The sequence below is a fragment of the Lygodium microphyllum genome, chromosome 2, assembly GCF_053477565.2.
Source record: "Lygodium microphyllum isolate KBCC chromosome 2, Lygodium_microphyllum_v1.1.10, whole genome shotgun sequence".
Classification (NCBI taxonomy): domain Eukaryota; kingdom Viridiplantae; phylum Streptophyta; class Polypodiopsida; order Schizaeales; family Lygodiaceae; genus Lygodium; species Lygodium microphyllum.
The window spans coordinates 6216099-6231474 of NC_141136.1; the positions used below are offsets into that span (position 1 = coordinate 6216099).

The window sequence follows — 15376 nt, forward strand, 5'->3', positions numbered from 1 at the left end:
CTGTATGACCAAATGCACTTTCCCTCTCTCTATTTGCTTATTGCAATTTTCAATTTGTTTATAATTGCTGACCTTTTATTGCATCAACTTGCTTATCTATACTATTAGTTAAGGAAAGGTGGGGGGCGGGTGCCACGTGGCAGCCCCCCACCTCCCCCACAAAAAACAAAGAGAACGCAGGGGCAGGTGCCACGCATCCAGCACCCAAGCCCCTGGGGCAAAAATCGCGCCCACCTCGCCGGGGCGAGCCTAGGCACGTAGCGCCTAGTTATCTATTAGGGACTTCTTACATGCTTCTGGCTTAATGTATTGTAAAATTATCAGCTTGTTCTCGGGTAGGAGACAAAAAATCTTCTTCGCTGTGTGATTCGTCCAGGAGATGGATCTTCTAGCCCGACGCTCGCCGTTCTGTTCTCTCGGCTGCAGCCGTGGCCGCTTCAAGGTTCCGCTCCCGACGCCATTCTTCCATTTGTCCTACTCATGTAATAAACAAACAGGTTAGCTTATCTCTCATTCGTTTCGTCACTGGTGGTTTCTCTTGCAGGATTCCTTGGAGTCTGCAGAAGCGACAGTAAACCCTAGTGAGTGGGCTCGCAGCGCACGCCTGCTTCTTACACCTTCAAAGGTAGCTGCAAGTCACCGTGACAATTCATAACTCCCTGGTAGACGATAAAAAGGAAAAGGACTCCGCTTCAAATGACATAGGGTACCTCTGATTCGCAGAGAACGGCCGTGTCAGGGCCACCAGGTTTTCCGCAATTCATCACATGCGCCTATCTGGCGAAGCATTCCAATGGTGGAGTCCAAAATGTCGACCTGCCTGTGCCACCTCCCAGGCACGGGAAAAAGCCTTTCGTAAGGCCCCCTAGGAGGGGTGGATTCTTAACCAAGAAATGGGAGAACAAAACGCGGGAGCGGATCTTGCGTCCCCCGGCAAATGGGATGGTTCTGAAGAAGTTCATCCCAGTCGCACAGCAGGTGTTTCAAGCTCGAAACACAGTTATCGAGCTGGTGGGCAAGCTGATGGAAGTAGTTCCTGTAAAGGTTTGCAAGTGAGTGTTGTTTTACTATTGAAGAAGGGTTGTTTTCTCCAGAGAAAGGAGTTTAATGCTCTTTGTGTTCCATACTTAATGAAATATGAATCATATGTTTGTTTGCATTAGCTTATTGCTGTACCTTCCATGGTTACCAGAAAAAGAGTTCCCAAGGGCAAAGGATTTCAAGTGCCATGTGGCTAAAGGGAGGAAAGAATCATCTAGTCATTTGTCATCTATACCTGCAGCTATTGTACTTAGAGCCATTGGAAGCAAAGGCAATCAACTTTTTGCTTGTTTTGAACCCAAGCAAGTAAAGAGGCTTTCAATTACATGCTAGCAAGATAGCATAGCTTAGATTGTACATTATGCGAACACTCAATTCAGAAATTAAAACAAGAAGAGTATTCTAAAAGAATTGGACATGAATTTTAGTGGCCCCACCACTTTCTTTCAAGATCTCTTCACGTTAGAACATGAAAACTTATACAAAGACATTGAGGTTGCAAGGTTGGATTATTATGCATGAGAACAACACAACAATTTTGTGGTTTATTTGGAGATTAATTACCTAGCCAACTTAATCATTCATCCTAAAGCTCCTGTATGTAATATGACTAATTATACAAGATATTGAGGTTGCAAGGTTGGATTTTCACACTGAAAAATAACAAAACAATTTGTGGTTTGTTTTGGATACGAATTACCAATTGTTGTGGCTAGATTTTCTTTGCTCGAGCTGCATAAGCTTATAGAGTTTGTGATTAGCACTCACAATAATGAAGATATATTTGTGAATTTGTATGACTCATGTGGGGGCTTATTTTTGGAGGGCTAGTAGGATATTTGGAACTTTGCTAAGCTTTGTTGATTGGGATCCTTGGATGTGTGGTGCTATCACTTTTGTGGTGCCTTGCTGAATCTATTTGGTATGCTTTTAAGTTAATGGGTGTAAGCAATGCCTACCTTTGTTAGCAGGTTAGTCAGCTCATGGTTGAGTTTGTACTTGTGTGGGCACAGAGACATTTTAGGCATTTTATTTGTCACTATTTATGGGGATTTGGCATTATTTGCAGCCAGTCGGCCAACATTTAATGTTGGCCGATCAGTCATATTTTAGGATATTTTTGGCCTATTATTGTCAGCCTCCCTCCTTCACATTCATTCATCACTGGATAATTCTTGGAGAGAGGGAGCAGGTGCCAGTGCCTCCACAGTCGGTGACTCACATTGTTTCTGTACTATCTCATGTCTTGGTATATGGATTCCATTTCCCGAGCATACATTTGAGTTCTCATGTGTATTGTGTTATCTCTTTCTTTTCTTTTGTCTTGTGTTCAGCAGTTTATTTCAGCACATGTTTATGCTTCCATTGCTGCACCACTTGTGACAACCTTATCATTGCGTCTTTGACCCTCGAACCTAATCTAGGATGACTTTGCGAGGAGGAGTCTATCTCTAAGGCCTAAGGTTTCTCAGTGTCCCATCTTCATTAGAAAAAGCCTAGGCATAGTTGATTCCTACCTTTGATCATAAAGAAGTTTGGCGATTTCATAGGACAGACATGGCTTATGGATTGTGGAGCTATTAGTCATATCAGCTACCATTGAGATTGGCTAGAGGACCTACATGTTGTATTTCTTCATCTTTTACTTTCTCTGTGTGTGTTTGTGTTCCTTCTTCCATTGTGCACTCTCACATCTCCGACTCTTCCAATCATCCCTCTTTGGCTCAGGATGCACAAGGATCACGAGTTTGCTACTATAGAATGGGGATACCCTTGCTCTATGCCAATACATGCATACAAGAAAATAGGTATTGCTGTGGAAGATATTCGAAAATGCCAGAACTTGTAAACTTGTTAGGCATGGTCCCTAGCCTAGCCATGTTGTTGTAGAAGTTGGCTTCCCCTTGTGGCATGGAACCACCATTTGAGTTTGTTGGAGGGGTCAACGGTTGGTATAGCAGCCATTTGTCCAATTGCTGAATAAAACCAGCAATGCCACCTAAGTACTTAGTGATCCTTCGTGAAGTAGGGACCATTGATCATTTAGCATGATCACCACTAAAGAAGCATGTCACTATTTGATTTTTGTAGCATAGAGATGGGACCACCAAAGTGATTGGAAAGCAATGACTGAGAGACTTGTTGAAGCATGTTGGAAACTGCTATCTATTGAGGATGCCTTTTGGAGCATGAGAGATGCAAAAAAAACTGCAAGCATGTAACATGATCAAAGTTGAAGGTGAAGAATCTGTAATTGAAAACCAAAAAGCAAGCATCTCCCAAGCTCAAAAAGGAAGCCTTAGAAGATCAAGGTTATGCCCCGTGAGGAAATCTCAAGCCAAGAGAAAGTAAGAGACTCTTGGGGTACTTGTGGTCAACTAGCTCGAACAATCAAAAGGTGTTGAGAGTCATCTCCTGCCACGTCAGCAATGCCACGTGGTAGTTTTGCCACGTGGTTGTTGTCGAACTGTTGTCGGCTACATTAAACCGACTTGGTTATTTCGGGTATTTTTTAGGCACTCTTTTTAGGATTTATAAGGCTGAGTTTCCAGCAGACTTCCACACTCGTATTTGACATAGATCGAGGTCCTCAAGGCAGAGACATACGCAAATATTCTCTCTACACCCGTGTATAGTTTTGCATCTTTATACAACATTCTTCAATGCAGATTTTCTGTGTTCCACTGTCTCTCTCTCTCTCTCTCTCTCTCTCCTCTCTTTGTTCATTGTTTGTCAAGGTCATTCGCTTTCACATTGCTTCACTCTGACAAAAGATTCAATAGCTCTATCAAGCATATTGTGAGAAATGCACTAGCTATGGAGGACAGAGGAACAAGAGACAGTGGTATTGAGTGAGATAATGCGAGAGAGTAGAGTGTACTTGTTGAACTAAAAAGATAGAGTGAAGGTACAACACTAGTTTAGGTCATAGGCTGACCTAACCTACCTTCCACCAACTAACTAGAGTTAGGCTAACTAGTCCCTGTCTAAAGACACTAGGTACATACACTCCATTGACACTTTAATAAGTGTCCACACCACATGAATTACATGGGCACTACCTAGAATTGGCAAATTCTAATATCCCCATGCAGTGTCAATTTAATGAAGTATAAGGATGATCAATCTCCAAAAGGTAATAAGTTCAAGGACTTTCGGAAAGCCTCAAACTACTCACGTGGTAATACTTGTCAGAAGTGGTGCATCAATGGAAGCATAAACAACATGTTGAAATAAACTGCTGAAACACAAGATGAGAAAGAATAAACACAAATACAGATGAGAACTCAGATGTATGCTCAAGAAATGGAATCCATATCAAACACAAGATTGCAGCATACAATAGTGAGTCACTGGTTGTGTGGGCACCTTGGCATCGGCTCCTCTCTCCTCAGAAGAATCCACAAATGATGGCTGAAGCATAGAAGAGGAGGAGGAGCCCCAACAATATATAGGTATAAAATGGGAGGAGCATTAAATGCAGTTGGCCAGCATTAAATGCTCCCTAACCCTAAAAAGGGCACCAGAAAATGCCAGAAAAAATACTGTAAAAAGGCCACAGCCTCTGCAGCACAGACTCACCCTGAGCTGACTAATTTGCTAACACCCTCTCTCAAATCAAGGGTGATCTGATATAATACAATAGTACAATGATGGGGTATCATAAACATACTACATAGAACCACCAGAAGAACCATGGATATCCAAGTAGTGAGTGGCCAGCCCACCACCAAGATGTCTTGGAGAGTATTTGATGTCGATGTCGATCATAACAACATCACCTGAAAATAGAGAAGAATCATAGCAGCTCTCGGTGTTATGTCACCTATGTCACGCAGGACACACAAGACCAATCTGCCAAACATGTCTTTGAACATGTGACCATGGAATCCCCGCCTTCGGCCAAAGCCGCCAAAGTGTCCCCTCATGTGGGCTCCAGACGAAAGCCTCCCGCTCAGTGTCAAGTAACTAGCCCATCATGAACCTGGATGTCAATTCTAGCTCCAGGATTTGTACTTGCCAGACTTCGGTCGACGCGTCAGGGATGTCCCTCTCTGGATCTTGTGCTTCTGTATAGACATGTAGATGAGGCACGACTGCCCCATCTCACCACCCTCTCACACTCCCTCTCTGGCACTGGAGAGTCGTGAGGGATGTTTGTATCACCACCACCAAAAAGCAGTTGAGGAAGGGGCCACTAAGCCCTTCCCTCGATCCAAAGAAGAGGATCCATTCCACACCTTGGACTTCGCCTTAGCTGGAGAATCGGGATCAGAATCTGAGGCAGATGATGACTCGTCGGAGGAGTTCGCATCGTGCTTCGTCTTTTGCTCCTTTTTCTTCTTGGAAGGCGCTAACTCTTTGCAGTCCTTCCTTAAATGACCTTTCTTGCCACATTGGTAACACTGGCCCTTCGACTTCTTCATTTGTGAACCCCTCTCGGAAGCTGCAAGTGCCTCACTTGAACCTCCGTAATGTGACGGAAGCCTCCCCCGTGGTTGCGAAGTAGCCTCATACTCAAGTAGCACGGAGGATATGTGAAGAAAACGGACAGGAGTTGTAGATGTCTGCGCCCGTAAAGCATTTGCCACTCCATCAAATTCTCGAGGAAGCTTGTAGAGTACCGTACCAACAAGATGTGCCTCTGATAGGGTAGACTGTATAGTACGAAGTTGGTCTTGGAATTAGATAACACGAAGTAGGAAGGATTGAATCGTATATTTGGATTCAAACTTTAGTTGTTGGAGTTGACCATACAGAGTAACGGCCCTCATGGTGGAAGGAGCCTCATACATTAACTATAACTTTGACCATACATCTAAAGCTGTCGTATAGGAGGTAACCGCCGGTAGGACTTCTTTGGAAATACACCGAAGTAATGCCGAATAAGCACGGGCATTATCCAAATCCCATGTAAGCACAGCCTCCTCATGATTATCTTCATCAAAATCAGATGGAACAGGAGAAGGTTGTTGAGGACGGGCCATAGCTCCGCTAACCATGTACCATAACCGCTTTTAATAAACCAAGCCTTCATCACCGCACTCCACTTGTAATAATCAAGTCCATGGAGCTTATCATTAGTGGATGTGCATGGAGGAGCCATCTGGAGAGGATATAGAAAAGGAGTAGAGTAAAGAAGGGATTGGGAGAGGGAACACAGCCAATACCACGAGCACAGACTGCAAAAAACAAGAGTTCACATGCAGGATAACCCAAAAACTGATCAAAAGAAGCCAAAATCTGCTGCACGAAGTCAAAAAATCAGTGGAAATCTGCTAGAAACAGCAAAAACGGCCTGTTCGGCCAGTTGCCCAGCCCAAAATAGTGCTGTAAACAGCAAAACGCAGGCTGCACACTGTCTAAATAGGTGTAGGGAATTGTCACCAGCAGCCTGATGAGGAAAACACAAGCAGCAGGAGGTGTTGGACAGGCAGGCGATGCATATGCTGATCAAAACGCAGAGTATGGAAGCCAAAATCTGGTCGCAATCAGGTTGACAGCAGTCGCCAGGGCAGCAGAGGGGTAAATCAGTACTGAAAACAGCAGAAACACAAATCCTGAAAAACTGATACCATGTCAGAAGTGGTGCAGCAATGGAAGCATAAACAACATGCTGAAATAAACTGCTGAAACACAAGACAAGAGAAAGAATAAACACAAATACAAATGAGAACTCAAATGTATGCTTAGGAAACGGAATCCATATCGAACACAGACAACAACATACAATTGTGAGTCACTGGCTGTGTGGGCAGCCTGGCACCGGCTCCTCTCTCCTCAGAAGAATCCACAAATGATAGCTGAAGTATAGAAGAGGAGGAGGAGCCCCAACAATATATAGGTATAAAATGGGGGGAGCATTAAATGTAGTCGGCCAGCATTAAATGCTCCCTAGCCCTAAAAAGGGCACAAAAAATGCCAGAAAAAATACTATAAAAAGGCCATAGCCTCTGGAGCATAGACTCACCCTGAGCTGACTAATCTGCTAACAATGCTTTGGTGAAAGTTTTTGCAACATTTTCTTGTGTGGGTACATACATCAAGCTGATCTCACGTGAATAGCATCTCTCTTTGACATAATGGTAATGTATTTGGCGAAGTTGCAACCCAGCGCATAAATTGGATGACTGCAACAACAATCAGGAGGATTGCAGGCAGATTGTCGAGTAGGGCTGTCGGCACATTAAATGGGCTGTTGGTTGACGAAGTAAGACCTGGGAGGATTGCAGGCAGTGTGACGATAGACGGGGCCGTAGGAAATGAGGTGGAGCTTTCTTGCTTTCTTGTCGGGCAAGAAAGCTAGGCTGCCCTATCATGTTGGATGCGGCCCTTAGCAGCATCTGTCAGAGTGCAGCGGTGCAGAAGCGTAGGACTGAGAGAGAGAGAACGCAGAGAGAAAAGGGAGAGAAAGAGACAGTGTACAATGAAGATCTGCTGTATAAAGAATGCTGAATACAAAGATATACACGGGCGCAGTGCGCTGGACTGCATGTCTCCACCTCGACGATGCGACCTGCTGTCCACCTCGAAGTCTGCTGCAATCTGCACTGTCTGCTGTCTGAAATCTGTGAACAGAGACAGAAATCTGCACGGCACCGGTCTGTAATCTGCGACAGAGAAGAATAGGCAGACTGCTGGAAACGTCGGCAATATATAGCCGAAAAACTGCCTGAAATGGGGCGCCAGAAATAGGGCGCAGCCTGGAATAAGTCGGCTGCAGGCAGTCGGACTGCCACGTGGCAGTCCGACTGCTGGTCCGACTGTGCAGCAGCCTGCTGGTCCGACTGTGCAGGCCTGCCTGCCCACCAAACAGGCTATGATCTCTAACAGCATCGCCTTGTCTCGCTGGATGCAACCCTTAGCAGCGGTGCCCTGTCTCCAAATCACGAGTGGACGAGATCGTTGCCGCTTGTCCCCAAGTTGTGAGTGGCCCTTAGCAGCGGTGCCCGTCTCTAGTCGCAAATTGCTCTAATACCAGTGTAGCGTAGCGGAACTCCAGTTTCAGTTGCCTAATGTAGGGAAGCATGAGGGACTGTCAATTCACCTCCCAACCTCGCTAAGTAAGATGCAGGAAGAAAAAATGTGTCTCCCCCTGCCAGCCGTCAATTTCTATGAGTTATACTAATTTTATAACTCATTTACTTCCTAAGCCCCCGGAACCCCGTACGGGCACCCAAGGCCCCCGGACGGTCATCTCTCGTGCTGTTTCCCCATAAGTTACATTTATTAATGTGACACCTCCAATGCCCTACATGGTAATCTGTCAGATGCCATGTCTTGTACTCGCTGTATTATAGTGAGGATCTGGAAAAGGGCCTCTGTCTTCATGGGTGTCCCAACAAACTCTGCTCTTAAGTATCTCGTGGGGCATCAAGGGTTTGCTGCATATCATGTGTGACAACTAAATAATTTTAGGCTGCTCTATCTGTGTCCAAGCTGATGTGGCTAGTGCAGGGGCCTGAACAGCTGCTGAATACATGAGAGCAGGAGTGACCATGGTGTCAAATACCACTTCCTGGTATATGGCTTTGGTGAGAGCAGGACCCATAACACTGGCAGCAGTCAAAATGTAGGCTGTAGCGATCTTTGAACAAGGGAAATTGGGTCACCGAGCCCTAGAAACAGGTCACCGAGCTGTATGACAAGTTGCCAGCAATAAATGGAGGGACAGAGGCAGCACACACAAATTTCTGGATCTCCAGCAAAGAACACAAAGTTGCAGTGGAGCAGGCAGCAGCAAATCAGGTCATCCAATTTGCAGCAAAGCTCGGGCAGAAAAATGCAGCGCTTTGAGGCTTGAGAAGAGTGAATAACAATATGCTGAGGAACTTGGCGCTCAATATGCAGCAAGCTTGGGGGCAGAAAAATGCAGCAATTTTAGGCCTGAGAACAGTGAATAACAATAGCATAAAGCACCAAAACCAGCAATACTGTCATCTGATACTATGTGAGAATGAGCAAGGGGAGTGGAAGAATCACAACTGCTAAACACTGAGAAGAATGAGCAGTGAAAGAGAGAACTCAAGAACTCAAATAATGAATGAATGGGCAATGGAGTCCATAGCACAACACATAAGATGTACTGTAAATATGAATGACACATGTACCTCTAGTCTTCCTCTCTCCAAGTGGATGTGATCTGATAAAAAAAGAATGGAGTATATTATATGGAGTCTAGGATGAGATACAAAGCCTGATAAAAAGCTTGACACCCATGAAATGTACACTGCCAACACACAGAGTTTCAATGTCCATTGTTAGTTAATACTTGAAAGGCTTGAATCATGATTCCCAAGTCACTGCATGAATGATGAAGGATTAAGGTTTACCTCTATGCAATCGAGGTTTACATGTGTTACCTCGCAACGTTGTATACTTTTTACCTCATACATATTTTACAGTGAGCCCATTGTGCAGGGTTTTTTCCAGCATGTGTGGAAGAATGGGATGGAAATCTGGTGGTATTTCCATATGTGGACTTGCTTTGTGGATGGTTGTGAATATTGGGTCCTTGTTGTAGGTGTTCCAACATTTCACTCACTATGCTGGGCTTTGGAAAGAGGATGAAATTCAATGCTTTTGCAATGTATTCTTCTGTCCTGGTGCTGATTGGAGAGTTTAATTCAAAGTCTCTATTGCCTGTCATGAAATATAAAATGGATATCAACATCCAAATCTTCTCAATGCCCACATAATTAAGGCGCCACATAAATCAAAATACTGGTTAGTTTCAAGCTGTGCTGTGTCAAACAAGCAACTAATGGAGACTGTTTTCTTTTCAGGTTCTGTTCTGAAACACACATTGGTCCTGTAGGACATGGACTTGCAACATGTGTTGGAGCAGCATCAAATCTTAGGCACTCCCGGCATGCCTGGACAGACGGGGATATAAATGATGTTATAGTAGATCTTGAGACATATCATCTGTATGATAGGTTGGGAATAGTAAGGCATGATGAAAGGTTGAAAGCGGACAGAATACCTGCTCTGGTGGAGCTTTGCATCCAAGCAGGAGTCGACCTTCCTGAGTATCCTACACTGAGAAGAACCAGGCCTGTACGGTTGATTGGGAGGAGAATTGTAGAGCAGTTTGACCCTCGTTTTGAGCTTGAAGAAGATACTGTTGATTTTACGTCTGATTATGCCTCAGAGATTGATGACATAGATCCTCATAATGATAATGAGGATAGTGATGCAGACAATGCCACACCAGGTGAACTGGAACAATCATTACCCATCCCAAAGTGTAGTATAAACATCAGCACAAAAATGAATTCACTGAGTGCAGAGGAGGTTGCAGCAGTGGGTGAAACAGCCTTAACAGCATGGGAGACCATGAGGAATGGTGTCAAAAAACTCATGAGGAGGTATCCAGTCAGGGTTTGTGGCTATTGCCCTGAACTGCATGTTGGTCCTCGGGGACACAAGGTGAGATTATGTGGAGCATTTAAACATCAATGGCGGAATGGGCAACATGGCTGGCAAGAAGCAACCATTGATGATTTGATTCCACCAAAATACGTTTGGCATGTTAATGACCTCCAAAATCCTTATCTGGTGAATGACTTGAGAAGATATTATGGGAAAACACCTGCAGTGGTTGAGTTGTGTGTTCAGGCTGGGGCTCCAGTTCCAGAAGAATTTAAACCAATGATGCGACTTGATGTTGTTGTTCCTGATGTTCATGAGTTGGCAAAGGTTCTATAAGACATGAAAAAATAATCCTGTTGTTTGCATCGCTGCGATAATAGATCATAAGAAATATTGTTACTTTGTCAGCTGAGAAACTGTCGTTTATACTTTCAAGATGGTAATGTAGCATGGGGTTTAGCATTGACAGTCATCTATACTACATTATTATTTTGGTTGGAGGTTCGGGTATTTCCCGAACCTCCATTTTTCTCCCGAACCTCCACTTCTTTTCCAAGCCTCTACTTCCAACCAAAATTTGAATTGCATGCGCATGAAAAATTTGAATTGCATGCAATGGTGGCTTTAATGCCCCCCACGTCTTCCCCTCCTCCCTCTCTCATGATGAGGATGATACATGATAAATATACGAGCTGCCTTCGATTCTTCGTTGTTCAGTGTTTGTGCAGGTTGGATCGTGCGTTGGGCGTTGAAGGTTCTCTCTCTCTCTCTTGGGCGTTGAAGCAGAGCGTTGAAGCTTGAGGCGTTGAAGGTTCTCTCTCTCTCTCTCTCTCTCTCTCTCTCTCAATCGTTGGCCTTCGCCGCTGCCTCCGCCTCAAAAATCCACCGCCCCGTCCCCCCCCTCTGGCGAAATCCGCCCCCCCCCCCCCCCGGGGCCGCCTGGGCACGCGGCCCTCCCAGTCCCAATAACCCCCCCCCCCCCCCCCCACCGGCCGCTGACGCATTTGCGCCCCCCCCCCCCCCCCCCCCCCCCCGGCGCCTGGGCACGCGGCCCCCCCCCCCCCCCCCCGGCTGACGCCCACCCCCCCCCCCCCCCCCCCCCCCCCCCCCCCCCCCCGGCGCCTGGGCACGCGGCCCCGCCCGCCCACACCCCCTCCCCCCCCCCCCCCCGGCTGACGCATTTGCGCGCCCCCCCCCCCCCGGGCGCCCTGTTCGTTTTTTATTTTTTATTAGTTATTATTACAGTTAGTTTTTTATTAGTTATTAGTTAGTTTATTAGTTATTGTTCGTTTATTAGTTATTATTAGTTTATTTAGTTAAGATTAGTTTTGTTATTAATTAATAATTAATATTGTAGATGTTAATGTTTATTATTAGTTTTGTTATTAATTAATGTTGTGTTATGTTAATATGTAGATGTTAATGTTAATAATAATATTATTATTATGTTGTTTTATGTTATGTTAATATGTTGTTTTTATGTTAATATGTTGTTTTATGTTATGTTATTGTTTATGGTAATGTTAATGTTATTGTTTTATGTTATGTTTATGTTATTGTTGTTATTGTTTATGTTATCGTTGTTAATGTTATGTTGATTGATAGTTGTGAATGTTATGTTAATGTTATTTATGTTATTTATGTTATGTTGTGTTATGTTATGTTTATGTTTATGTTATGTTATGTTGTGTTATGTTATGTTATTGTTGTGTTATTGTTATTGTTAATTAATTGTCTTCTATCCAATTATTATGTTGTGTTATGTTATGTTTATGTTTATGTTTATGTTTATATTATGTTATGTTATTGTTGTGTTATGTTAATGTTAATTTTATTAGTTAATGTTAATGTTTATGTTATGTTAATGTTAATGTTTAATGTTTAATGTTTGTTTATTTGATGATTTGATGTTATGTTATCTATTTATTAGATTATTAGTTATTTATTTATTAGTTATTATTATTAGATAGATTATGATTATGATTATTATTTTTTATATTTATTAATGTTAATGTTAATGTTAATGTTGTGTTATTATTGTTAATGTTATGTTATGTTTATGTTTATGTTATGTTATTGTTGTGTTGTGTTATGTTATGTTTATATTTATGTTATGTTATTGTTGTGTTATGTTATGTTTATGTTTATGTTATGTTATTGTTGTGTTATGTTAATGTTAATTTTATTAGTTAATGTTAATGTTTATGTTATGTTAATGTTAATGTTTAATGTTTAATGTTTGTTTATTTGATGATTTGATGTTATGTTATCTATTTATTAGATTATTAGTTATTTATTTATTTATTAGTTATTATTATTAGATAGATTATGATTATTATTATTATTTTTATGTTATGTTGTTAAATTTATTAGTTAATGTTTATGTTTATGTTAATGTTAATGTTAATGTTTAAAATGTTTGTTTATTTGATGATTTGATGTTATGTTATCTATTTATTAGATTATTAGTTATTTATTTATTTATTTATTAGTTATTATTATTACATAGATTATGATTATGATTATTATTATTATGTTATGTTGTTAAATTTATTAGTTAATGTTTATGTTTATGTTATGTTAATGTTAATGTTTAAAATGTTTGTTTATTTGATGATTTGATGTTACGTTATCTATTTATTAGATTATTAGTTATTTATTTATTTATTTATTAGTTATTATTATTAGATAGATTATGATTATTATTATTATTTTTATGTTATGTTGTTAAATTTATTAGTTAATGTTTATATTTATGTTTATGTTATGTTAATGTTAATGTTTAATGTTTGTTTATTTGATGATTTGATGTTATGTTATCTATTTATTGGATTATTAGTTATTTATTTATTTATTTATTAGTTTTTATTATTAGATAGATTATGATTATTATTATTATTTTTATGTTATGTTGTTTATGTTTATGTTGTGTTATTATTGTTAATGTTATGTTATGTTTATGTTTATGTTATATTATTGTTGTGTTATGTTAATGTAGATTTTATTAGTTAATGTTAATGTTAGGCATGTTTGTTTATTTGATGATTTGATGTTATGTTATCTATTTATTAGATTATTAGTTATTTATTTATTAGTTATTATTATTTGATAGATTATGATTATTATTATTATTGTTTATATTTATTATTGTTAGTTATTAGTTATAGTTATAGTTATTATTAGATAGATAGATTAGTTAGTTGGATTAGAAGTTAGAAGATTAGATAGATAGATAGATAACATAAGTATTTTACTATAATTATAATTATCTAATCTAATCTAAATAATCATATCATAATAATCATCATTCATCATTCATTTCATAATTATTTTATTTTATTATGTTTATTATTGGTTTATCTAAGTAATTTATTTTTTAGATTTTTTAGATTTGTTTATTGTTGTTTGACTAACTAATTAGTTAGTTTTATTGTTAGTTTATTGTTATCTATCTAATTAGTTTATTAGTTTATAGTTTTTTATAGATTATTTATTGTTATCTAATTAGTTTATTAATGTTATGTTAATGTTAATAGTTATAGTTATGTTAACATCTATCTATCTAATTATTATGTTATGTTTATGTTTATGTTATGTTATGTTAATGTTGATGTTGATGTTGATGTTGATTGATGTTATTAGTTAATGTTTAATGTTTAATGTTTATAAGTTTAAGGTTATGAATATGATGATTATGATTATGACTATTTTATTATGTTTATTGTTATTTTTTAGATTTAGATTAGTTTATTAGTTTATTGATGTTATGTTAATGTTAATAATGTTAATGTTAATAATGTTAATACTTATGTTAATATCTATCTAATTATTATGTTATGTTATGTTTATGTTTATGTTAGTTATTATTGTTAATGTTATGTTATGTTTATGTTATGTTATGTTAATGTTGATGTTGAGTTGATGTTATTAGTTAATGTTTAATAATCTTAATTTATGAGTTGATGTTTATAAGCTTAAGTTTATGAAAATGATGATTATTGATTATGACTCTTTTATTATGTTTATTGTTATCTATTATCTAACTAACTAATTATATAGTTTTATTAGTTTATCTGATGATTAGTTTATTTTTTAGATTTTTAGATATTAGTTTAATGTGTTGATTATTAACCAATGATTTTAATGTGTTGGTTATTAATTAATAATAACAATAACAACATAACAACATAACAACAATAACATTAACATAATTAGTTTCTTAGTTTACTAATTAGTTTATTGGTTTGTTTATTGTTATCTAAATAGTTTATTGTTATCTTTATCTAATCTAACTATTTAACTAAGAATAGTTTATTGTTATCTTTATCTAATCTAACTATCTAACATTAAACATTAACTAATTAGTTTTATCAGTTTATTGTTATCTAACTAATTAGTTAGTTTTATTAGTTTATTGTTATCTATCTAATCTAATTAGTTTGTTTATTTGTTTATTACATAGATAGATAGATATTAGATTAGATAAACTAATAAACTACTATTAGATAGATATTAGATTAGATATAGTCTTAGTTTATTTATTGGTTTACTAATTAGTTTATTAGTTTGATAATTAGTTTATTGGTTTATTTATTGTTATCTAATTAGTTTATTGTTATCTTTATCTAATCTAATTATCTAACTAACTAATTATCTAACAACAATAACATAACATAACATTAACACAATTAGTTTCTTAGTTTACTAATTAGTTTATTTGTTTATTTATTGTTATCTAAATAGTTTATTGTTATCTTTATCTAATTATCTAATCTAACTATCTAACTAACTAATTAGTTTTATCAGTTCATTGTTATCTAACTAATTAGTTTTATTAGTTTATGAAAATGATGATTATGATTATGACTATTTTATTATGTTTATTGTTATCTAACTATCTAACTATCTAACATTAAACATTAACTAATTAGTTTTATCAGTTTATTGTTATCTAACTAAT

At 38.6% G+C, this 15376-nt stretch overlaps 1 protein-coding gene across 2 annotated transcripts; it reads left to right on the forward strand.

Annotated features, from left to right (window-relative positions):
- The first annotated feature begins 291 nt into the window (after positions 1-291).
- Positions 292-11164, forward strand: LOC148039440 (APO protein 2, chloroplastic-like). Of its 2 annotated transcripts, XM_087690665.1 has the most exons (5): positions 292-442; positions 545-625; positions 724-1052; positions 9566-9631; positions 9828-11164. In XM_087690665.1, the coding sequence occupies exons 1-5, from the start codon at positions 380-382 to the stop codon at positions 10750-10752; spliced, it is 1464 nt and encodes a 487-aa protein (XP_087546791.1). In that variant the 5' UTR covers positions 292-379; the 3' UTR covers positions 10753-11164. The 2 variants fall into 2 exon arrangements, with proteins under 2 accessions (XP_087546791.1, XP_087546793.1); XM_087690667.1 differs by lacking the exon at positions 9566-9631 and having other exon boundaries at positions 9828-11160.
- The last annotated feature ends 4212 nt before the right edge of the window (positions 11165-15376 follow it).